The 26,577-nt window shown below is 42.3% G+C and overlaps 1 protein-coding gene across 1 annotated transcript in view; it reads right to left on the bottom strand.

The window, feature by feature from the left end:
* The window catches only part of dcc (DCC netrin 1 receptor), a 318,060-nt gene that overhangs the window by 60,175 nt on the left and 231,308 nt on the right, over window positions 1-26,577 (bottom strand). The window contains exons 17-22 of the mRNA XM_069721879.1: window positions 18,844-19,082; window positions 15,322-15,460; window positions 11,117-11,224; window positions 10,498-10,692; window positions 10,276-10,308; window positions 6,399-6,464 (exon numbers count right to left, since the gene is read on the bottom strand). Coding sequence (XP_069577980.1) covers window positions 6,399-6,464; window positions 10,276-10,308; window positions 10,498-10,692; window positions 11,117-11,224; window positions 15,322-15,460; window positions 18,844-19,082 — 780 coding nt within the window. The remainder of the gene's footprint in view (window positions 1-6,398; window positions 6,465-10,275; window positions 10,309-10,497; window positions 10,693-11,116; window positions 11,225-15,321; window positions 15,461-18,843; window positions 19,083-26,577) is intronic.

The following is a 26,577-nucleotide window of genomic DNA, read 5'->3' as shown; positions in this document are numbered from 1 at the left end:
GGAGAAGATGGATGAAAGGAAGAAAGTGTGTGTGTGACAGACAGAGAGAGAGAGAGAGAGAGAGGAACTTTACCTCTTTCTCTCTCTCTCTCTTTCTCCATGTGGTCGTCTGTCTCAATGAAAACTGCGATCAATCAAATCTTTACAGCAGCAGCACACAGACCACAACATCGCATCCTGTTCCTTCCTTTCTTTTCCCTTTTTGAAGTTCGATTTCATCACCTTGCTCCTTTTTAGCCTTTTCAACTTTTAGTCTTTTATTCAATTTGGGGCTGAAATGTTGAAATGTGAGCCTTCGCTGAGGCTTCATCTGCTCCCATGTGGTGGGAGAGCAAAGGTCATTAATCTGATGTTGTCAATGACAGTCTGCCTGGTTGAGATATCAGTCTGTGGACAGATAAGCAGGACAGACAGCCAGACGTACGGCAGACTCTCCTCGGGCCCAGAATATAAAACGTCAGTCACGACTTCACGAAATCATTTAAAAACACCTAATTGAATTGATCATCTGCTCTTAAGTCTGCAGAGCTGATGCTGTATTTATGTGCACACAAGATCATTTACTTTAAAGTCAAATGTTTCTTTAACCAACTCGGTGGTGTGTAATACAGCATCAGTCCACGACAGCATGTGTTACGTTTCAACTCGCTCAGGCATGAAGAACTATGTAGTTATGAAACCACGTTGTTCGGTTAGTTTCCAAAACAGTTTGGTTCGGGTTTTTGGTCTATTTGTTCTGAGTGTTATCTAAAAGCAACTGGACTTTACGTTTCACCTCTCATCTAAAAGGCTTCTTCAGAATATCAAGTCAGTTCAGTTTCCTTTGGAAAACAATTAGATGCAAAACGTGAAATAGACACGCCAGTCCACTGAAACAAAAAACGCCCTCTCAGGAAAAGTATTGTAGGCTACATAACTTGACATTTTGATTGTAATAATATATAAATGAAGTATATTATTGACCTTGGTAAGCTTCACAAAACAATTCTGTTCAACTGTTTTAAGGTGAAGGTCATGTTTCAGATGCATGAAGACAATTCATGTTTTAATGAAAAATGTGCAATGAGGTCTAAAATAAACAGCGACTACACAGACAGGTTGGAACGTGTGTCTCTGGTGAATCACACAACCTGCACGGCTGCAGTGTTGGTGGGTTGTTGATTAGAAACATGGAAGCATTCAGTGTTTCTACAGGAGACTTGTATTCCTGGAAGCGTGAAGGACGCTTTCAAACAGATTCCCTGTTTGGAAATAAAACTGGAGCACTTTTGCTTTTCCTAATAAATTCTTCAGAGGTTTCCTGGAAACAACTTTGTGATTTGACTGTAATTGGAGGGAACAATGGAGACAAAGCCTTGACACAGTTATCTGAGTTAGTTGAGTGTAGAAGCAGCTTCTATTGGCACTTTGGTCAATTTAAACCATCAACAAAATATAAAAGTAGTGGAGAAAATAAAGCACGTGGCATTAAATCACTACAAATGTGTGGTTGACATCAAAGTAATGATTGTTTAATACAACTAATTCAAATTTCATGGGCCGACAAAGAAGATGATGTAGTTGTAGATGGAGACGGGAACAGTAACTGACAGGAAGTCAGAACTGACCCGGAGGCAAAACCTGTTACTGATGACAGCAGAAGCATTAACAACCTCTGCTGAGATGCCCTTGAGCAATGCACCGAAGCCCCGGCTGCTCAGGGAGATACTGAGGAATAAATCACGATCTCTCAGCGGCAGAGTTTCAGTTTGAAGGCACAATAACACGAACAAATCAACACGAGGCTGACACGAATCCTCATACAGCCAACGGAGGAAACGGAGCTGAGCAGTAACATAAACAAATCCATCAAAATGCCGAGTGACTCCTTCTAATTTGACTTTATATCATTTTTCTTTGAAAGAAGCCCTGCAGCACTGAAGGAGAACAAAAATCTAAGACAAGGTCGAATCCTAAAAAACTTCCAAACTACAACCAAACAAAAGAAGTTCACCTTCTCTGTAGAAAAACCAGAGGAAGGCAACGAATCACGGAGGCTTTTATCTGAACGTCACACACCTGCCAGACAAAACAATGAGCATATTTCATCATGTTCTAATTGCACTATTTTAAGTTTTAAAACCCCTTAAATGAACCCTGAACAAGTTCATGCACAACAGATTCTCCAACAGAACAGTTTATCACCACGTGGGAGACAATACAAATGCACATTGAACTTGCAGCCATCACTAATGTTATTAATTACACATTATGCTTCTGCCAGAAAAGATGGATGTCAAAATATGTCCTGTTAGAAACGTCCATTCAACGCTGTTAGAGGCGATCCGAATTATAACTGAGAAATGGTTGAGGTTAATTTAAAAACATGATCTAACAACAGTACCTGACCCTGCTTAACTTCCGGCTAATTCAAAAATGATCAAAGAGGTGGTGGGTGGGCGGAGCTGAGGCACACACCTGTCACTCAAACCCCTAATTATGTGCAACTTTAAATTCCTGCTTTTAAACCAAGCGGCAACCATCAGTGATGTCATCAACCATCAGTGATGTCATCAACCAGCAGTGATGTCATCAACCATCAGTGATGTCATCGTTGGTTTGTGAACGTTGTGAATCCTCCAGTTCAGATTCTGTCCGTCACCATCTTTGCTAGTTCGGAGCAGTTTGGAGCAGGAAGTGACCATATTTGGACGAGCTGGGGGAGGAGCCAGCGGTGGATCTAATGGATCTGATTGGAAACCTGACGATACTACGTCCCGCCCACCGATAGCTGTAACCTGACTGCACCACAGGCCTGTCAATCAAACAGACACGCCCCCAAAACCAGGTCTTCTTGAATCTTCTTTTCTAATGAATGAGGGATTATTTTCAGATGGACCTCCAGAAAACTAAGAAGAAGGAGTGACTTTAGCTAACAACACCGAGATAACTGATGGACACATTTTATTCACTTTGGATTTGATGAGAGAAGTTGAATGGGAGTCTATGGAGCCGGAGGCTTTTTGGAGCCGACCTCTAGTGGCACTCGCTGGTATTGCAGCTGAAGACACTTCTGGATCAGAACCATTTTACAGACCGGAAGCTACGAACTCTTTTATATCCAGTCTATGATTTCAACATGGCGGTCAGTGGGGATTGACTTGGTGCTGGAGCCGGCCCCGAGTGGCCATTTGAGGAACTGCAGCAGTGGTACTTCACAGCAGCTTTATTTTTCAGACCCGGAAGTTGCTGTTTGGTCCAAACTGAAGCATCTCAACAGCTAAAGGTTTGGGCATTTTGTGCCGACGTTAAAAATCCCCAGTTAATTAATTTCTAGTCACTAGTCACTATAATGTCTCCTCCTGGACCACCATCTTGATTTTAAGTGAAATATCTCAACACCTACTGGATGGTTTTCTTTAAGGAGCATTTCTTTTTTCACAACTAATGGCATTCTGATGTGTTTAATGTTGGTTAGCAAACGGTATCGTTGTAACAAGCTAAACTAAGATTGTGAAATTATTGCACCAGTTAAAATATGCACTCTAGCATTGTCCTTTATGCATGTTAGCATCCTGATGCTAGCATTTAGCGCAACGCACCACTGTGCCAAAGCCCAGCTGCTATATTAGCTGTAGACTATTTAGTCTTTGCTTAATATAACAACATTTCTGTTTCTGTAATCGTAAAACAAAAATCATGTTTAAGATAAATATATAGATTTCCAGTTGATGTTTAAAAAAAAGTGATAACTTGGGATTTGTACAAATCTGGAAGTTACAGAGAGAAAATGTGTGTTATACCTTTTGAGCCACTTAAGTGAAGTCTCAGGGGAGAAAGAGGCTTGATGTTAATGTCTTCCATTAAAAAACTCCTTGAAAGGTCATTTCCTTTTGTATAAGACGGAGATATTTTTAACTGTAATTGCTTTGTGCTCTGAGCGCAGAGGTACGAACCTCTTAGTACTCTTGAGAAAAGAAGCGGATAGAGAAGAAACTTTTGTGAATGTGTTTTATCTGACGGTCCTGCTCTCCGACCTCCTCCCTGCTGACACGCTGTCAATAGATCAGGAGGAGGAAACAGGATGGGACGGCCTCGGCTCAGAGGCTGTCTGACCCGCTGAAGAGAATCCAAGGTGAATCTTCTCGTCCGCGGCTCGTTTTTCAAGTGAGAGGAAGCTCTGCGACATAAACGACGACAGCGCATTAAAGGTGAAATACCGTGCGGCTGACGAACGAGGCTTCGACCTCGCCGACCCTCCGTCCAGTCGGAGGAGGGCGGAGGTCAGAGAGGACGGATTTATGGTCGCCTCCGGCAGCAGCGGCGGCAGCGCTGACAAAATGTTCGAGTCCATCGTCGGACAACACACACACACACACACACACACACACACACACACACACACACACACACACACACACACACACACACACACACACACACACACACACACACACACACACACACACACACACACACACACACACACACACACACACACACACACACACACACACACACACACACACACACACACACACACACACACACACACACACACACACACACACGCTGTCCTCCAGTGAGACGGTGAATCAGGTGGAACCTGACCTCTGACCTCTGACCTCAATGTGGAGCAGGAGAAACTCGACAGTTTTTTCCCCATATCGGAATAAATGAAGACAGTTATGATTATGAGCGTGGTTTGTGTTACCGCCAGCAGCTTCGGCTTTTACAGAGGTTTCTGTTATTAATAGCTGCACCATTAGCACAGCACGCAGCACAGTATGTCCAGCAGGTCTACTGTAAGTAATGGAAGCATTAGCATACGTATGATTGTATGACTAGTGTAGGTACAGAGATTAATATTAAGTAACATTTAAGTGAGTACAGGTATTATTGTCCTGTTTGAAGTATAACTCAGTCCCTGCAGGATTTTTGTGATTGTTGTGATCAAAAATGTTTGATTTGTGGCAGATTTTCTCTAAAATTGCAAAATGTAATTTGTGGCGTTGTAAATTCATCTTTTGCATAAAATTGCGAGAATCAGAGAAATGTTTTTTTTTTTTTAAAGCAAAACCTAATAAAGGAATAAATATGTAATCACTTCCTGTGATAATAACTTGCTGGATGAAACCAACAAAGAGACGTCTCTGACAACTGGACGTGTGGAGAAAACTCATTTAACATCCAGTAATATGGAATCACTTCCTTTGATCACAAACATTTAATCATCATTTTAATGTGAAGAACACATTTCCCACAAACCCCGTCACTTCCTGTTTCTCCTTTTGTTCCTGTTTCCTCTGGTGAACAGTTTTATTTGGAGATGAAAACAGGAGCAGAGACTTTCTGAATAAATGAGGAGTTATTGTTGTTTATAAAGTCAGAAAATGGGTTATAAAAAAAATGTGCAAGCTCCCACAAACGTTGCCGAGTTTGCATTAATTATTGAGATCGCAAGATCGCGATTCCCTGGAGGGACTGATAACTATTTGCATTATCGTGTAGCATTGTCATTAAAAATGATGTTAACTGGTGTCAAACAGTTGCATTAGAATGATTATTATGATTGATAACATAAAGGTAACATTTGAGTTATAGCTCATGATAATATGAGTGCTGGCTGTTCATTAGAGATGAATGGAAGAATGTAAATATGTGTGAATATGAATTATAGTTTTAAAAAAAGGAGGTGCATGAGAGGAAACAATTGCTCCCCTTATTTAAGATTTATCATTACACTTGTATATATATATATATATATATATATATATATATATATATATAATATATTTTTTTTATGGCATTACACTTGTATATATATATATATATATATATATATACAAGTGTAATGCCATAAAAAAAAATGATTCATATTCATCAATATTGTTAACTGCATTGCTTCTATTTTTTTTTAAAACCTAGAAGCTCGTATCGTTCTCACTATCAATCTATACCATAATACTGCAGTTTTTCTCAAAAAATAAAAGAAATTAGAAGCCGAAAATTTACATTTCTCCACAGTCCTGTTTCTCCATGAAGATGATTATTTTCTTCAGTGTGCAGAAACACTGATTGATGGCGAGATAGTGAATCTAATTAAATTTTCCTGCCAGCGGCTAAATGACAACAAACAGGGCGCGATGGTAGAGGAGGGTATATCAGCGGGCTGCAGCTCCTCGTCTGTATGTGGTGAGTCATTAAACTAAGTTTAAACTTGACTGAGCGGAATGATTAGAGAAAACAACCGAGCAGCTCTGATGATCTGATGATGCTGCACAGTATCACAATCAGCTCGGCTCCCACGAGACGCGCTCCCATTCTCATATTCTCATATGCAGGAAAATAATCAAACACCAAAATGAATTCCAGTTTCAGATTCAGTAGAACAAAAAGCAAAGAGGAGCGCGTGTTACCGTTGACGCTGCTTCGGTCGACCAGGTTGGTGTCCGGCGGCCAGTAGGCGTGGTCTCCTCCTCGACCTGGAAGACGAGAGCACATAAAAAGAACAGAAACAAAAACAGAGAAAATGGGCCTGAGAGTCATTTAGTAGATGGAATAGAGGAATCACAGAGATTGCTTTTTTCTTCACAAATAAATGACTTTGTTGGGGAAGGTGTCGTACTGTATGTGCGCCCGTGTGTGTCCTTCCTCCTGATAGTGATTTTAGTCCAATTCTTTATGTTTTATCGAGCTGCCTGGAGGCTGACGGTGGACTGGGTGTTTGGGTTGTTTTCCATTGGAACGATTTAAAGGAATTCACACCATCAGATGTTTGTTGATGTGTTGCAGGACGATCACCAGCAGGGCGACGTGAACAGCTGCTGTCGGGCGGCCTCAGATCCAGAGACGCCCCAAATTTAACCAATTCGCTGGATGGCAGTTTTTTTTTAAACAATTTAATTCATTTCATATGTGAGGAGATTCATTTCAATGGACTTTGGGGTAACACCTGGTTTCATGACCCATTTTTTATTGAGGAAAACTAAACTTGCACCACATGGTTGCACGCCTCTGCCGACCAATCAGGTTGCAGCACGTCTGTCGAGTCACATAAAATATATCTGGTGAAGACTTTGAGGGACTCTTTGTATGTGTTCACATGTTTGACAAGTAAAGCTGATCCTGATATAACACTAAGTTGTTGCCATGACAGTAGAGAAAGATTCAAAGATGGATGTTGATGCAAAGATACTAAAATCGAAGACGCGGATGCTTCACGCACGTCTTCATCTCATCTTCAAATAGGGTCTCAATCTTCCCTTCTGTTGAGGAGTTCTCACGTTGAAAAAAACCCAGTAAAGTGTCAAATTTAAAGGTCAGACATTTAATATGAGATTTTTACGCTTCCTTCTAGGAGAACTGCCACCAAAAATGAATAAAGAAATACATTAGCATGTTGGTATTTTGTCATTAGCATGTCAGGAAGAACATGGTGAGTTGTTTGGACTGGAAACACCTGCTGCTGTGTTTCTGAACCACTCAGTGTTTCTGATATTGTCGTACGTGATTTTCTTTCTGGACTGACGTTTAATAATCCTTGAAGAATAACTACAGTGCGTTTATTTGATTAGCTTTTACAGTCTCATTTGTGCAACCACAATGAACGATGACTCTCGGAAATCTGTTTTTAATATTTCTACCCCAGTTTAGTGACCGGCAGGCGAACCAGACTGTGAAAGTGGAACACTGGAGAAGGAAATTTAAAGAGGAAGTCGGAGGCAGATCATCACACAGGCTGCCAGCGAAGATAGACTGGAAACTGATGAAAGAGACTTTCAAAAACCTCAACACTGTCACACCCGTCAGGAAACTGAAGAAACAGACCTCCACATCTCAAACTCACTTAAACTCCACACCATTCATTATTCTCTCACATTTTAGAAGCTGGTTTCTTCCTTTCACACCATCCAGCAGCAGCTGAGGTCTTCTAGTATAAAACACATTTGATGTTTTTGTGCAGGTTCAATCTACAGTAAAATGGTTTGATTAAATTGATTTGATTAAATTAGTATGTCACAAATGAATGGTCTTTCTTGTCAGATGTTTGTGCATTTATGTGTTTACAGGACAAAGGGTCCACAGAAACAGGGCTGGACATCAATCTTCCCTCCCCTCGAAGACACATCTGATTTATATGGAGAGGGGCCGCAGAGAGTACATGTGAACACACACACACACACACACACACACACACACACACACACACACACACACACACACACACACACACACACACACACACACACACACACACACACACACACACACACACACACACACACACACACACACACACAGCTGTCAGTGACAAACAGCACCATTTAACAGCCCGACACCAGAGCAGGTCCCAACGCCTGAACTGCTTCACTGCACAAACGGAGGTCCAGATGCACTAAACGCTCCCTGAAGGAAGCTGTTCGCACCTCGGACACAGAAGGTCGGAGTTCCTCCTCGACTCCGCTTCAGCATATTAAACTGAGCCGCTGCTGAACGTCACGTTATTTATGTGGCTTTCTGATCATAAAGGACCCGATCGCAGCCCAGTTCACATAAACATGGATAAATTCACCGTAGGCAACTACATGAATTCTTTGAACATAGCTAACGGAGGGATTTGTTCATCTTGGACAAAGTTCACTGTAACGGCGACAAAGCGTAACTTTACACTGAAGCTGGACAGAACCACATTTTAAAATGAAATAACAGAAACTCACTTTTCAGTGGAGTCTACCACCATATATCATAAAGCAGATTAAACTACAATAAGAGACAAGCTCCCAGCTAATTCAGCTCAAACTATGATGCAACAAATCAAACATTCACACGGGCACAATTCCCATTTCAAATGTCATAATTAGCATGTTCTGTGGTTCAAAAAGGCTGATAACGTTTCTTGTCTCTGGGTTTGTCTAGATTTGGTCAAATTGGTTGTCATTATTTACACTAATTAAATACACTTTAGTTAAGTTGTAGTTTAACTGCTGATGAGCGCGGTCGGCAGTTCAGTTGAAAAAAAGCACATGGAACCAAATGAGGTCCTTCACAACTTTTAGCACTCGATTGCTGCAATTCATGTAAAATGATATTTGTCAGAGATGTCACTCCGTTAAATTTAAACACAGAGAACTGAACTTTTCCATGAAGCATTCTGGTGACGTCGTTACCTCCTCTGATTGCTGTGGTCTGAATTAAACTCATCAAAACCATATTTTTAGGTTTCTTTGGGTGTGAATGTTATTCAGTACATCTGTGGCTTCACTGCACACATGGACAGCTACGAGTTTGTTTGTCAGAGTATATAAACACGTTGAAATAGGAGGTCTCAAGCTGCTGAATCCACATCAGTATTATTCTGTAAATCTTTCTGTTTACCTCCAAAACATAAGTTTCACAACTTAGATGATGATAATGATTTATAATTATTGTTATGAATTAATATTGATGAGCCTCGGTAGCGTGTTGATGTCGTTACAGGTGGAAAGTTCCCAGGTTTGTGACTATGATGGTTGGAGAGCCGGCCATGCGAGGGTTCCATATTTCTTGTGTTTTCAGGCTCTTCTGTGTTACTTGAACTTAAATTTCTCTCACAAGCGATGCTACATAAATAAACAAACGCTTGCAATAAAAGTAATCCTCTTGTCATTTCACTGAGGTACCTTCGATGTTCAACCGAGCAATGCAACACAATATGAAGCTGTAATTCAGTCTGTGTACATAATCTTCACTAAGCAGGTTTCAGCATCAGTTGGAAAACATTAACATATCAATATTCCTGAATAATTTATAAGTGCAACTCCAGATCCTAAAATAATATGTAAAATTCAGAGAAATAAAAATGTCTGCGTAAGACATTTAATGAAATGTTTGATTCAATTCATTAAGTGTTGTGCTGTAATTTATTCAGGAATATGTGATGATTTATCTGCTTCTGTGAAGCAACATTAACAACCCTGTTAACGTGTCGTCTTTCTCCTGTTGATGCTCATAATCATAAAAATCACGTTTATTACAAGGATGCATATTTTTTTCAAGCTATCTTTGCAAACAACACAAACAGAGGGAACAGAGTGATCTGAAGTTCACAGGAGATGAATGAATTATGAGATCCAACATATCTTAAAATAAACATCACTAGAAAATCAACTCAAAGTTATTGTGAGGATGATTCAGAACTCAGACGGGTTTTAAAGATGTTTCCTTGAATTGAGAAGTTGAAGAAGATTCTAAAAATGTTTGAAGTCAGTGTGAATCCTAACGATGATCTAAGAAATACATGTAAAAATAGCCGACCTTGATCGTTGGCCATCTTGTCTGGATGTTCCACTGAAAAAAACAACAGGGAGAGTGATCACATTTATTACATATTAAACGAAGGAATACGTTTACTGGTGAAGCAGGTCAGACCTGCAGTCACACACACACACACACACACACACACACACACACACACACACACACACACACACACACACACACACACACACACACACACACACACACACACACACACACCTTTGGCGGTCCTGAAGTGGATGGGCTCGGACAGCGGGCCGACTCCTTTGGCGTTCTTGGCCTGAATCCTGAAGTAGTAAACCGTGTCGAGGTTCAGATCCACCACCTGGTGCGTCAGCCGGTCGCCGCTGATTGCCTCCATAACCCAGTCGTCGATCGGCATGTTCTTATCCAGCGTGTAGTACAAGATGTAACCTGCCAGACAAAGGAACAACTGTGTAAATACGTCTTTTATACAACATTTTTTTTTATTTTTGAGTAAAAACACGATAGTTTGGTTTCTTCAGTGAGAGAATGGTGAGAGATGGTAAATGTGTAAATGGCTGAAGGGAGCGTTTGATTCGTCCTCAGGGACCCGGCAGGAGCAGCAGAGCTTGTCAGAACTGACGGGTTTATAGTGGAGCCAACGGCCCGAGCCAGAGAGGGAACGCTGGGAGGAAGTGTGTGTTCCTGAGGAGTGTGTTGATATTTTGGGATGTTCATACAGACTAAATGATTAATCGATAAACTGAAAAAATGATCACTCAGTTAATTTAATTATTTTAAAATCACAATAACTGTTAGCTGAGATGAAACAGAGCGGTGCAGTGAACAGGGCAGTGATTGTGCAGACACTCACCTGTGATTCGTCCGTTAGCCTCCATAGGTGGTTGCCAGCTGATTAAAATGGCGCGGGGTCGTCCCTCGCGACTGATCACCGTTAAATCTTTGGGGGCGGAGCTCGGAGCTGTCAATTATAGACGGAGATATTAGAAGAAAAGATAAGAAAGCAGTTTGAGAGCCAGCTTCAATTCCTGTAGTTCAGGTGATGAAGATTTCAGTGTTTCTAAGTGGTTAACTGCTGCAACAATCATGCACAGTGTGAGTATGACTCATTATTACAGTAATCAGCTGAGTTTGAACTTGTGAAACATTTTGAAAATTTCCAACACTTTCCCAAAGTGCATTCCTTTAAGGCCTCCGTTGTGAACATGTTCAGGACTCGCCCTCACAACCAGAACTTAATGTTCTCCTTAACTGTCACCATGGAAACTAAGTGGCACCCATCAGAACTTTAGCGCGTGTTTCTTAAGTAGAGATGTGATGAAAAACAAAAAAGTTTGAAGGTTCACACCGGGAGAGGACTCTCACAGAGTCGGATAATGAAACTGATTGTTAAATCTGACATGATGTGATGGAGGAAATTATGAGTTCCCGCTGAGCCTGTTAGTGACGATAACAACCTGCGCTGCTCATAAATACAGAGGGACACTCTGGGAAAATACACTGCACACACAATGGCTGAGGAAAGCAGCAGCTTCATCACTCACAATAGATATAATTAAATTCATTCAGTTTTAATCAATGCTACTGTGTTGTTGACTTCTCAGCCTGATGGGCATCACTGAAATAACTGAAAAACACAGTGTGGATTAAAGTGAGACATTAAAAAAAACAGACAGCTTCCATTTTATAGAATCAACGTGAGCAGCAAACGAACGCCTTCAGCAAGGATTCTGACAAATTAGACTAATTAGAGGTGGGAAGAAGACTGTTGTTTGATGTTTGTTTGACGATGTTGTCAAATGATTTCAATCTGATCTCACCACTACATGTTTATGGGATGTCTTTCAGTCGTCGGCTTTAAACCAGCGGCGTCCCCCAGGGAAGCGTCCTTGTGCTTTTATTCTTTTTATTCCACATTAATGATTCAAGACCTGCCCTCTCGTGAGAGATTTCTTTTGGCAGATTGTGCTGCATTCAAATTGACACAAACAGATAAAACTGGCTCAGAAAATGTTCTGCAGAATTTGGCATTGTGACTCTCCAACTGCAAACAGGGACCGTTTTACTTTAGATCTCAGATCAATGAACAAAATATTCTAAACTTTTAGTCGGGTGAGCCAGACAGTACAAAAGTACTGCTAAATATCGATGTTGTATGTTGAGACGGTTCTCCAGAGAAAAGACTCGGCATCAATCCTTTCAGCAAAAACGCTGAAAATCAACATTAATTTATATCAAAGTAGCAAAACTCTTGACTGGATGCAGTAATTAGGACTTTGAAAGCAAAGTGATGTTATATTGTGAAAAACGTTGAACACGGAGGATGTTGGGGTCGATGGATTGGTCAACAAAGCAATGCCACGAGTTTGTTGAAGTCAAATGGGAAAACCTTTCAATGAGTCGTTGGGGACGGCAGCTACAGATGAAATATTTAGTAATTTAATTTGGAGGAGTTGAATGGTAATTCAGATTATCAGATTATCCTTTGGCAGCAAAAAGCAGTCAGAATTGACAGCACAGCAAAATTAGCGGATTACCTCGAAGGTATTTTGACTCGACAGACACCTCAACTCAGACAAGCTTTAGATTCCTCAAAAATGACTTTTGTTGACCAAAACTGTTCCACAAAACACTGCCAGAATGGCATTCAGTCATTTTTTTTTTAGCACATTACTTACAATTCTGTTTGCATATCAGTAAAACTTTAGATTTCTGTAAACAAGGTTAGGATGGGAGGTACAGGATTTATTCTTTAGGAATCATGTTGCCAGATAAATTTGATATTCTGAAATTTGGTCAAAAAGTAACTTCTGTGTAGATGGTGGTCCCAGACGAAGACCAGCGGACACCCTTCTATGGGTTAGGGTTAGGGTTAGGGTCAGCAGTAGTGATGAAGGCTTGTTTATCAGGTTGATGTACTGCATCTTTCTCAGTGTCCTTTAGACTCAGCGGCTGTTTCACAGTAAGGCAGATGTGTTGAGAGGAGGCGATTTGTTTCGGCGTTGTGTTGTGAAAATACAGTCAGTGTGTGTTGTGTTGTGTTGTGGAAATACGGTCAGTGTGCCCCACCCCCCACCCCCACCCGAGCCGGTGGATCACTGCAGGGATTGAGTGGGCTCAGTCCGTCTGCTCATTCTGAATGTCAATGTATTCCTGCAGCCCCGGGGAGCTGCTAGCGTAATGCCGTTCACGCTTAATTGGGTGACAAATCTGGCAAACATGATTGTAAACATCCTAAAAGGGATACCTTGACATTTTGATTTGAGTCTGTGGTCGGGCTCATTGTTGCAGACGGTTGTTGTGTTGTTGCGGGGGAGAGTGGAGCTTCTCGAGGACTCTTCACTGAACCGCAACATGATTTCTGTCCACTGTTAAACTTCTTATTAAAAGTAACTGCAGTTCTGGGTGGAGAACAAAAATAAATTAAAACTGCAAGCAGTGATATACGGCCCTCGCACTCCGGTGCGCCGCATCCCCAAAGCCGCCTCCCCGAAGCCGCCTCCCTGACGTGCAGCATGCGAGGGACCAGGTATACCCGCTTAAAGTTGCTATTTTTGTCTCGTTTCCTGTCTCCAGCAGGGGGCGCTGGCGAGCCGTTTGGCCACGCCCACTCGCAAAACACATCAGATGTATCGTCTCACCACACCGGATGTATGTGACACGTTTCGTGAGGTTTCAAGCATCCTTTGACCTTAAACATCAACTTCCTGTGTCACGGCGAGACATCCAACTTTGCCGCATCATCACGGCGACGCCCATTGACAAAGTCGAACGAATGTCTCAATATATCATCAACTACATGTTTAGGTTATTGTGACCTGACTTTAGGTTCATGGGATCAACCAGCTCGACGTAGAATGTGAACGTATGAAAAGTGTCATTTCCAGTGGCCACCAGGGGGCGCTATGACTATGAGCGAATATTCCCCCACAGGGGTCTTCAGGGCGGGGCTGTTATCATATCTGTGATGTTTGGAGAAGGTCGGTCCATGTACATAAGATTTAAAGCAACTCCTAGTTTCACGGCGAGACCCTCAAAATGGCCGCCTCTCACGGGCACACACATCCATGAAAACGAATTATTTATACAACTTTTAATCCCAAACATGTTTTCTATCCAGAGAACCTAAATTCAAGTTGGTTGGACAAAATCCCTCGGAGGAGTTCGACAAACTACAACGTGTCAGAGTCGCCCAAAATGGTGACTAAATTCAAAATGGTGGACTTCCTGTCAAGTTGACATAACGGTGCAATGTAACTTTGTTGTGCGTCGAGGTGTGATACACGTGTCCACCGGATTTGGTGAATTTAGGTAAATGTGGCCGCCGGGGCATCTCTTTAGGGGGCGCTCTCGAGCCGTTTGGCCACGCCCACTCGCGACTCCACCAGAATACTAAATTTTTCGCCAGGAGACAAATGTGTTTCCACTTTCATGAGTTTTTGAATATGATGAAGATTCCAAAAAGGAAAATCACTTTACGTAAGAAGAAGAAGAACGACGACAACGACGTAGAACATTTTTATGAAATACAACAACAGGGCTTTCGCACCGATTCTCGGTGCTCGGGCCCTAAAAAGATCTGCAGCTTAGTTTTTGGTGCACCAACGTTTCCTGAGTCCGCCCTGTGTTCGCCGTTCATCTTTAGGAATTGTTTTCAATAAATCCTTGAGAGGAAAATTGTGAAATTTCTGTGTTTTACATGACAGTGAAAAAATGACTGCATTGAAAAAACACACATCATCCACTCACTGTAAACTTGATTATTCATGTGAATGACAGCATGCTGTACCTTCAGCAGCTCATTCATCAGCTGATTAGTAAACAAGCAGAGACATGTCGAAGGCATCGGCCGGTTTTACAGCACACAATTTGACTTGGACACTTGTGATGCGTTGTGAATGTCCACCACACGGCTCACTGTGTAAATCACGCAGCATCAATATCACACGCTACGCTGTTGGCGGTGGTGATTTCACAAAAATGAATTAGGAGGAAGAGGACGTGTTGTGCCAATGGGTCCTCGTAAGGACAGAGCAAGCGTGTGTCTCAGAGTCCTACCTGCTTCATACGTCGTGGCGTGCGCCGTCATGCTCCACGTGCTGGACTTGCGACCTTTGGTTACCATGACAGCGAACTCGTACATGGTGTTAGGTTTGAGGCCGGTGACGGTGTGGCTGAGCGCTGTGGTGTCTGCAGACTGGGAACATGAAAATATTTGAAGTTTTATAAGTTATAACAGAAGGCAGATACAATACAGAGATGTGAGCTTGTATAGAGGAGAAGAATAAGGGATCTGGAGTTTTATAAAATTTAGCTAAATCCCCCGAGCATCGCATTTCCAGTCTGTTCTGCTCTTACATCTTAACCAACACTGTGCTTCATGAACTTTGGGTCACTCAAAGAACAAACTTTGGTTTGTGCTTGTGGTTCAAAAGAAGTGTCATATTCAGTCTGTCTGGTGATTGAGGTGAATAGACTGCTCTTGTATGGATTTCCTTTTTCCAGTGTTTTTGAAACATGGTTCAGATGTTCAGAGTTTTGGTTGGAAGAAAACAACCGAGTGAACATAAAAAGGTGAAGGATCCTTGTTGTACCAATGAGAACTATTCTCAGCTGTAGTTGTACTGCAGCTGCACTGCTCAATCATTCAATCTGTTTCTGTCAGTGAAGAAGTTTTATTGATCAATTAAAACTTCAGAAAAAGGAATGAAAAACACACAGAATACATTTTCTCTGCAGTTGTAACTCTGATTCATAAAACTCTTTGATTCTCCCTGAGTAAAAAAAGTACAATAAATAAGTATAAAAAGTATATCTGTCCATCCATCTATCAGTGAGCGGTCTGACATGTAGCAGCAAGTGTGTGTGTGTGTGTGTGTGTGTGTGTGTGTGTGTGTGTGTGTGTGTGTGTGTGTGTGTGTGTGTGTGTGTGTGTGTGTGTGTGTGTGTGTGTTTAGAAGAGGGGTGGTCAACAGAAACTATGGAAACAGGACAAGATGCAGCTGATGATAAACCAGTTTTCACCCACCGAGCATCGTTATAAGAAAATGCAGCACTGACTTGTAGTCGAGGTGTTTTTCCTCTCAAAAACAAATCTGAACTCACTCCCACACGTCTACGGCCATGTACTTTATTTATTTATTTGTTTTAATTATTAAGCTGATTACATTGTTTTCTTTTCCCACAGTTCCTGAAATTGTACAACGCAGCCAGCAAATTCAAAAAATCAACACATGTACCGTTTTCTCGGGTACAACAGCATGTTTATTTCAAAATACAAACCTCCGATCCCGCCATGCGTCCACAACGACAGTTTATCAAATTAGAAATAACCGCATCGGGTGGAGGAACTGCTTTGGAAGTGCTGTTTGAGAATAGTTGGGTGTTATTTAATTGTTTGTCCAAGTTATGAGTAAATTTGAAGTTGGGACCAACCAAGTCTCAGGTCAAGTCTTCAGTTCTCAGTTCTGCATTTAAAACACTAAACAAGTCATTATTTAACGGGTAAAACGGTGAATTCAGCTCTCTGCGACACGAACAGACAGCTGAGGCGGCGTCGCAAACACTTTTGGAACGATGACATTTGTGCGATCAGTTTTTGATTACTCATTTACAAATTACATCAGTTTCAAATTGAATGTTGAACACTCCTCCGTACATGGTCCTGCTACACACTCGCTTCTGGCCAAATCTTGTTCTCATTACAAATAACATGAAGCCGGTCGGGGAAGGTCAGTGTCGACAGGAAAGCTGGACAATATAGTTTGTTCTTTGTTTGAAGTTAAATACTGTAATTATCAGCTTTTCTTCTATTGAAATGTGTTTTTCTATTTGGGTATTTCTGTGATATTTATGATTTAATCCTTTATCTAAAAAAATAATCTCACTGAGATCGAGATCTTTTTTTCAAAAGAGGAAATTAACACTCTTTATATATTTTTAAAAACAAAGAAAAGCATTTTAAAAGAGAAATAAGAGAATGTAACTTCAGCCTGAGTCAGTTCCTCCAGGAATGTTTTTGTGATAGTTGTAATGAAAAATCTTTTTTATCTTGATGTGGATTTTTTTTTTTAAATTGTGATGTAATACATATTTTAGTTTTAACTTTTATTTAATCTTTTATTGAACTTACAGAACCATGTAGATCAAAGTTCCTAAAAGCTCCTAAAAGGTCCTAAAAGTTCCTAAAAGGTCCTAAAAGCTGCGTATGTTCCCAGAACAGAGCGTCTGTGACTGGAATATAGAAACAAGGACTACATCAGCCTTTCAAAATAAGAGCTTTAGATGCTGTTTAATTCATGTTCATTCAACACATAGACCTGCTGGATGAAACAAACAAAGAGACGTCTCTGACAACTGGACGTGTGGAGAAAACTCATTTAACATCCAGTAATATGGAATCACTTCCTCTGATCACAAACATTTAATCATCATTTTAATGTGAAGACCACATTTCCCACAAACCCCGTCACTTCCTGTTTCTCCTCTTGTTCCTGTTTCCTCCGTGAAGAGAGTTTTATTTGGAGATGAAAACAGCAGCAGAGACTTTCTGGTTGAAATGAAGAGTTATTGTTAATAAAGTTAGTTTTATTTGAAAAGATTTACTTTGTGTTTTAATACTTTCAGCTCAGATTCTGATGACGACGTTTTTTGTGTAAAAATGGCGGCAATTTAAAAAAAGTTGCAAGCAAATATTTTGGAGTTTGCTTGAATTTGCATTAATTGTTGCTGCAAGCTGCAACCGCAACCGGACAGGTCAGTCTTAACTCAAGTCATGACACGTACATCCCAAGTTAAGTCACAAGTTGAGTCTCATGTCAAATTCAGATCCAGCAAATTTCCTGTCAAGTCCCAAATCGAGATTAATAAATCGATCGGGCCGAGATAATATCGAAGTCCAAAACAAGCAGATACGTGAAATCAAGTCAAGTCCAAGTTGTTGTTGTTCTAAAGTCATCATGTGTGACTGAATGTGACCTGAGTCCAAAGCATGTTGACACACAGCACGTTAAACTGTGCTGCAATGAACCGTGTGTGTGTGTGTGTGCGCGTGTGTGTGTGTGTGTGTGTGTGTGTGTGCGTGTGTGCGTGTGTGTGTGCGTGTGTGTGCGTGTGTGTGTGTGTGTGTGCGTGTGTGTGCGTGTGTGTGTGTGTGTGCGTGTGCGTGCGTGTGCGTGTGTGTGTGTGTGTGTGTGTGTGTGTGTGTGTGTGTGTGTGTGTGCGTGCGTGTGTGTGTGTGTGTGTGTGTGTGCGTGTGTGTGTGTGTGTGTGTGTGTGTGTGTGTGTGTGTGTGTGTGTGTGTGTGTGTGTGTGTGTGTGTGTGCGTGCGTGCGTGTGTGTGTGTGTGTGTGTGTGTGTGCGTGCGTGTGTGTGTGTGTGTGTGTGTGTGTGTGTGTGTGCGTGTGTGTGTGTGTGTGCGTGTGCGTGTGTGTGTGTGTGTGTGTGTGTGTGCGTGTGTGTGTGTGTGTGTGTGTGCGTGTGTGTGTGTGTGTGTGTGTGTGTGTGTGTGTGTGTGTGTGTGTGTGTGTGTGTGTGTGTGTGTGCGTGCGTGCGTGTGTGTGTGTGTGTGTGTGTGTGTACCTTGTACTTTCCACTGGTGGAGTAGCTGGTCTTCCACTTGACCGAGTAGTACCGGACCTCAGAAGCCTTCTGGTTCTTGGTCATGGAGTTGTCGGCCCAGGAGACGCGGACTGAGTCCGAGGACAGAGCCACGGCTTGGACCCCCACGGGGGGGATCATGGGAGTGCTGGTGTCTGGCATGGGAGTGGGGTATTTATCAAAGAGGTGGAAGAGGTCATCCTCAGATGGGTCTATGGGGTCTGAGGGTCCGTTAGCAGTAACCAGAGGGTTTGGGAATATTAATATTGAATGAAATCATACAATGTCATGAGTGTTCATAATGAAGGTTTATATATGGACGCGTGAGGTACACAAGCAGGTATTAAGATCAAAAATAAATCAATAAGATGACGTGCAAGTTTGGAAGTGACATGCAGCAGGCAGCCATGTTTTCAGAGAGGAGGAGGAGGAGGATGGAGGAGGAAGAAAAAACAGGGAGAAGAGAAGAAGGCAAAGAGTAAGAAGAACACAAGAGATCAAAGGCTTCTTTCTAAACAGGAAGTGGAGCCACAGATCCACAGAGGGGCGGGGCTTACAGGGCAAAAGGTTTAATTGTAAATGTAAGCAAACAAAACATTGGCGTCTGAATTTATCAAATTATGTCATTTATTTCCTAAGAAAACAGAACAAAAGCAAAACAAACAAAACAACAACTCCATATTCGAAGTAAAAGATCGCCATCATGTAATTGAACACATTGGTGGCTTCCTTACTTTCCAACAAACGTGTGTGAGTCTGTGGCTCCAGCCAATCAGAGAGCAGATGCTGCCTTCAGGTGCTCCCAGATAAATATGAGCATGTTTTTAGAACCTAGATGTGTCTGAGAAATTAATAGAATTTTTTTTTTAAACATCTATTATTATTATTATTATGTATTTATCATTTCTTCTTATTCTTAACTTATTTAAAATATTTATCTAAAATGCTGTGCCTCTCATTTCCTATCATTTCTGAACAACTGTACTTGAGAAAAATATATCAAAATATCAAAAATATGTAAAGTCAGTTATGCTGGCAGCCCCGAGGGCGTCACAGGATTTATACACGTGACGACTGAACAAGTTCAAAAAGGGTCTGGAGGAGCACCTGAAGGCAGCAGGACGTGAAAGAGATGCTAAGAGATGCTAACAGAGAGCTGGAATGAGCAGACGGAGTAATAAGAGAAAAGCCTTTCTGCTGAATCCAGCTCTGAGACCTCGGAGCTACAGGCACACCTACTGGAAGCAGAAACACAGTTAGTGACGCACACCGTTGCAAATGAACACACTTCCACGCTGAAGTTCACCGAGATGTTTTCTGGTTCACCACAAAGCCACTGACGTGAATTTCAACTGAATCGTTATTTGTAGTCTCGTGCTTTTAATTAGCGAAACAGCTGCAGGCAGTTCTGGAGGAGAGCTCGGTGCTGGTTCTGAACCGACATGTTACTGAGAGATTAAATGATAAACATGACACTGAATAACTGGAAATATGAAATAATATCAAGACATTTAAAAAAGGGAATGAATCTAAGAAAGACTTGATTGATATTTAAATGATGCTCCAGTTTCTTGTCTACGAATTGAGGATAGTCAAAAACAACAACAACAACAACAACAACAACAACAACAATTTTGCAGCTCCAGTTCAGTGTTTTTCTTCGTCTCCTTCGGTTCTTACTTCTTTTTTTTTTTCCAGGAAATAAAATCAGAGGGAGCTAAAAACAAATGTCTTTTTATGTCAGTGCCTTTACACAAACTTACATTCAGTCGTTGTCTGACACTTTCAAAGACCGCTTCCACTGAAAGTCACGTTTTTAACCTTGTTAACGCGTCAATGTACTGTTGTATTCATTTAAGTTGTTTTGTATTTTTTGGTCAAAATGTTTTACCTTTCTTAAAACATTTTTTATTTGAGGATGAATCACTCAAGTTATCACAGTGGTGTGAATCTTGTTTTTATGTTGCATCAAAAAGTATGTGGACCGCTAAACTGTTGAGCTACCGCAGGTTTGATGAGGTCATTTCATACATTGTTAGATAAACTCTAAACTAATAAAGTACCTGCACTGAGTTCAAATTGTGAACCGTAGACGATCCTTTCCATCGTTACTGTGATGAACTGCATCTGTGATTAAACCGTTAGTTCAGTGAGTTTCCAGGACGACTGACTCCATACGTCCACTTTAAATGACCTCAGAGAAAATGTCAAACATCATTTGTTTGCACAGAGACGGCCACTTCCTCTGTCACCTCAGCAGAACACTGAACCCTCCGACCTCCACGGTGGAAATGTTGTCAAAGACTTCAAAATGGACCATTTGTGAGAACAGAAGAAAGACGAGCAGCAGATTGTTTTAAAATCGATGGAGGACGGATGAACAAACGACGGGAGGAGACGCGTACATTCAAAACTACTTCTGAGCTCAAAGAATAAGAAAGCTTGGATCAAACTGATAAAAATCAGCAGCTTGATCTGATTGTATAAAGTTGAGATGAAACAGCAAAGAACATAAAACGTTAGAACAGAAGAGCATCTATCAGGAGGACGGCGATCTGAAGACAGAATATTAAATCCTTCTATAAGTGACCTGAATCCCAAACAGCACCGATGAGGTGGAGAAAAGATGGATGACCTGGAAATGGACCTGACTGAAACTATAAAGAAATGTTCACTACAGCTAAAAGAGAACGTTGATCCATTATTTTATTTCTAAATAGAAGTGCTGAGATTTTTGTGGATCTCATGCTACCAGATTCTCACATTTTAAAGTGTGGCTTGAATGTCCAAAGAGTTTTTGGGACCACTTTATTAGTGGATTGTAAAATGCTCATTTCTCACCAATACTGAGTAATATTCCTCCAAAAAAGACATTACAGCTGGTCACTGTTTGAATTACCTTCAGAACTGAAGCAGTTTATACAATCTAAATATAGTTGGTTTACAACCTGTCTGACTGCCAAGTTGTTCAGTGAGGTCATCGTGTTGTTCAGTGAGGTCATCATGTTGTTCAGTGAGGTCATGGTGTTGTTCAGTGAGGTCATGGTGTTGTTCAGTGAGGTCATGGTGTTGTTCAGTGAGGTCATGGTGTTGTTCAGTGAGGTCATGGTGTTGTTCAGTGAGGTCATGGTGTCGTTCAGTGAGGTCATGGTGTTGTTCAGTGAGGTCATCGTGTTGTTCAGTGAGGTCATGGTGTTGTTCAGTGAGGTCATGGTGTTGTTCAGTGAGGTCATGGTGTTGTTCAGTGAGGTCATGGTGTTGTTCAGTGAGGTCATCGTGTTGTTCAGTGAGGTCATCGTGTTGTTCAGTGAGGTCATGGTGTTGTTCAGTGAGGTCATGGTGTTGTTCAGTGAGGTCATCGTGTTGTTCAGTGAGGTCATCGTGTTGTTCAGTGAGGTCATGGTGTTGTTCAGTGAGGTCATCGTGTTGTTCAGTGAGGTCATGGTGTTGTTCAGTGAGGTCATGGTGTTGTTCAGTGAGGTCATGGTGTTGTTCAGTGAGGTCATGGTGTTGTTCAGTGAGGTCATGGTGTTGTTCAGTGAGGTCATCGTGTTGTTCAGTGAGGTCATCGTGTTGTTCAGTGAGGTCATGGTGTTGTTCAGTGAGGTCATGGTGTTGTTCAGTGAGGTCATCGTGTTGTTCAGTGAGGTCATCGTGTTCTTGGCCCTCAGCTGGCAATAGACAAACCTACAAAAACACCTTTCCTTTACCTTTTCATTGTAACATCTGCAAGGATATATATATATATATATATATATTGATGATAAGCAGAGCTATCTGCTTATCATCAAATATATATATATATATATATATATCTATACATATATATATATATATAGATATATCTATATACATATATATAGATATATCTATATATATATCTATATAGATATATATATATATGTATAGATATAGATATATATGTATGTATATATATATATATATATCTATAGATATCTATATAGATATATATCTATAGATATATAGATATATAGATATATATAGATCTCTCCAGCTTCTCTCTCCTATCTATATATAGATAATCTGCTTCTATAGAAGAGAGATGTACAGCTGCTGGTCTACAAAGAGAGAGGGAGTGATGAAGGAGGAGTGATGAAGGAGGAGTGAAGAAGGAGGAGTGATGAAGGAGGAGTGATGAAGGAGGAGTGAAGAAGGAGGAGTGATGAAGGAGGAGTGATGAAGGAGGTGTGATGAAGGAGGTGTGATGAAGGAGGAGTGATGAAGGAGGAGTGATGAAGGAGGAGTGATGAAAGAGGAGTGATGAAGGAGGTGTGATGAAGGAGGAGTGAAGAAGGAGGAGTGATGAAGGAGGAGTGAAGAAGGAGGTGTGATGAAGGAGGAGTGATGAAGGAGGAGTGAAGAAGGAGGAGTGATGAAGGAGGAGTGAAGAAGGAGGTGTGATGAAGGAGGTGTGATGAAGGAGGAGTGAAGAAGGAGGAGTGATGAAGGAGGAGTGAAGAAGGAGGTGTGATGAAGGAGGAGTGATGAAGGAGGAGTGAAGAAGGAGGAGTGATGAAGGAGGAGTGAAGAAGGAGGTGTGATGAAGGAGGTGTGATGAAGGAGGAGTGAAGAAGGAGGAGTGATGAAGGAGGTGTGATGAAGGAGGAGTGATGAAGGAGGAGTGATGAAGGAGGAGTGAAGAAGGAGGAGTGATGAAGGAGGAGTGAAGAAGGAGGTGTGATGAAGGAGGTGTGATGAAGGAGGAGTGAAGAAGGAGGAGTGATGAAGGAGGTGTGATGAAGGAGGAGTGATGAAGGAGGAGTGATGAAGGAGGAGTGAAGAAGGAGGAGTGATGAAGGAGGAGGAAGAAGGAGGTGTGATGAAGGAGGAGTGATGAAGGAGGAGTGACGAGAGGAGGAGTGATGAAGGAGGAGTGATGAAGGAGGAGTGATGAAGGAGGTGTGATGAAGGAGGTGTGATGAAGGAGGAGTGAAGAAGGAGGAGTGATGAAGGAGGAGTGAAGAAGGAGGTGTGATGAAGGAGGAGTGAAGAAGGAGGAGTGATGAAGGAGGAGTGATGAAGGAGGAGTGACGAGAGGAGGAGTGATGAAGGAGGAGTGATGAAGGAGGAGTGATGAAGGAGGTGTGATGAAGGAGGAGTGATGAAGGAGGAGTGATGAAGGAGGAGTGAAGAAGGAGGTGTGATGAAGGAGGAGTGAAGAAGGAGGAGTGATGAAGGAGGAGTGATGAAGGAGGAGTGAAGAAGGAGGAGTGATGAAGGAGGAGTGAAGAAGGAGGTGTGATGAAGGAGGAGTGAAGAAGGAGGAGTGATGAAGGAGGAGTGATGAAGGAGGAGTGATGAGAGGAGGAGTGATGAAGGAGGAGTGATGAAGGAGGAGTGATGAAGGACGTGTGATGAAGGAGGAGTGAAGAAGGAGGAGTGATGAAGGAGGAGTGATGAAGGAGGAGTGAAGAAGGAGGTGTGATGAAGGAGGAGTGAAGAAGGAGGAGTGAAGAAGGAGGTGTGATGAAGAAGGAGTGAAGAAGGAGGAGTGATGAAGGAGGAGTGATGAAGGAGGAGTGATGAAGGAGGTGTGATGAAGGAGGAGTGATGAAGGAGGAGTGATGAAGGAGGAGTGAAGAAGGAGGAGTGATGAAGGAGGAGTGATGAGAGGAGGAGTGATGAAGGAGGAGTGATGAAGGAGGTGTGATGAGAGGAGGAGTGATGAAGGAGGTGTGATGAAGGAGGTGTGATGAAGGAGGAGTGAAGAAGGAGGAGTGATGAAGGAGGAGTGATGAAGGAGGAGTGATGAAGGATGAAGGAGGTGTGATGAAGGAGGAGTGAAGAAGGAGGAGTGATGAAGGAGGAGTGAAGAAGGAGGTGTGATGAAGGAGGAGTGTAGAAGGAGGAGTGATGAAGGAGGAGTGAAGAAGAGGAGTGATGAAGGAGGAGTGAAGAAGGAGGTGTGATGAAGGAGGTGTGATGAAGGAGGAGGAAGGAGTGATGAAGGAGGAGTGATGAAGGAGGAGTGATGAAGGAGGTGTGATGAAGGAGGAGTGAAGAAGGAGGAGTGATGAAGGAGGAGTGAAGAAGGAGGTGTGATGAAGGAGGAGTGAAGAAGGAGGAGTGATGAAGGAGGAGTGATGAGGAGAGAGAGGAGTGATGAAGGAGGAGTGATGAAGGAGGAGTGATGAAGGAGGTGTGATGAAGGAGGAGTGATGAAGGAGGAGTGAAGAAGGAGGTGTGATGAAGGAGGAGTGAAGAAGGAGGAGTGATGAAGGAGGAGTGATGAAGGAGGTGTGATGAAGGAGGAGTGAAGAAGGAGGAGTGATGAAGGAGGAGTGAAGAAGGAGGTGTGATGAAGGAGGAGTGAAGAAGGAGGAGTGATGAAGGAGGAGTGATGAAGGAGGAGTGATGAGAGGAGGAGTGATGAAGGAGGAGTGATGAAGGAGGAGTGATGAAGGTGGTGTGATGAAGGAGGAGTGAAGAAGGAGGAGTGATGAAGGAGGAGTGATGAAGGAGGAGTGAAGAAGGAGGTGTGATGAAGGAGGAGTGAAGAAGGAGGAGTGAAGAAGGAGGTGTGATGAAGAAGGAGTGAAGAAGGAGGAGTGATGAAGGAGGAGTGATGAAGGAGGAGTGATGAAGGAGGAGTGATGAGAGGAGGTGTGATGAAGGAGGAGTGAAGAAGGAGGAGTGATGAAGGAGGAGTGAAGAAGGAGGTGTGATGAAGGAGGAGTGAAGAAGGAGGAGTGATGAAGGAGGAGTGATGAAGGAGGAGTGATGAAGGAGGAGTGAAGAAGGAGGAGTGATGAAGGAGGAGTGATGAAGGAGGAGTGATGAGAGGAGGAGTGATGAAGGAGGAGTGATGAGAGGAGGAGTGATGAAGGAGTTGTGATTATGGAGGAGTAAAGAAGGAGGAGTGATGAAGCAGGAGTGAAGAAGGAGGTGTGATGAAGGAGGAGTGAAGAAGGAGGAGTGATGAAGGAAGAAGGAGGAGTGATGAAGGAGGAGTGAAGAAGGAGGTGTGATGAAGGAGGAGTGAAGTAGGAGGAGTGAAGAAGGAGGAGTGATGAAGGAGGAGTGAAGAAGGAGGAGTGTGGAGCTGCAGGCAGTGTCGTGGTTAAAACTGCTCGTCCAGCATCACATTAAAGCTCCAGTCAGGATAGAATACTGATGAGGACGCAGGACACGCCTCCTCCGCCATGTTCTCCTCCCTCCATCCCTTTTCCATATGCTCACTTTTCCCCCTCCTTGCAACATTTTTCTGCACTCCTTCTTTCCTCTTCTCTTTTACCCTCCTTAATTTCTTCCTTTCTTCATCCTCCATCTCTGTCCTTTCCTCCTTCCCTCCTCCAACTTTAATTCCTCCCTCTCGCCTCTCTTCTCTGTATTTACTCCTCCACACTTGCACTCCATCCCTTTTCCTCCCTTTTGTCTCCCTCCTCCTCTGTCACTCGTATCCCTCCCCCATCTCTCTCCCTGTCTCTCTGCGGTCCTCCAGTCGTTGATTAAATGGCGATGTGGAGGCTGGTTGAGGATCAGCTCTGCCTCTGCAGTGTGCAGGCGGTGAGGCGAGGACGAGGCAGTTTATTAACCAGGATCTCAGCGTTAACGAGCTCTTTTTAAAGCTCTCGGAAAAAAACCTCCAGCAGGCTGACAAGACAGACAGTATGTGTGAGTTTAGGAGTTTAGGAGTGTGCGTGCTTTTGTATGTGTGTGTGTGTGTGTGTGTGTGTGTGTGTGTGTGTGTGTGTG

The sequence above is a fragment of the Brachyistius frenatus genome, unplaced genomic scaffold (assembly GCF_029030835.1).
Source record: "Brachyistius frenatus isolate BFR_SWC_R1_liver_20210118 unplaced genomic scaffold, ASM2903083v1 Contig_276, whole genome shotgun sequence".
NCBI classification, from domain to species: domain Eukaryota; kingdom Metazoa; phylum Chordata; class Actinopteri; family Embiotocidae; genus Brachyistius; species Brachyistius frenatus.
The sequence above is the reverse complement of the archived record's forward strand: the minus strand, read 5'-3'. Positions and strand labels throughout refer to the sequence as shown.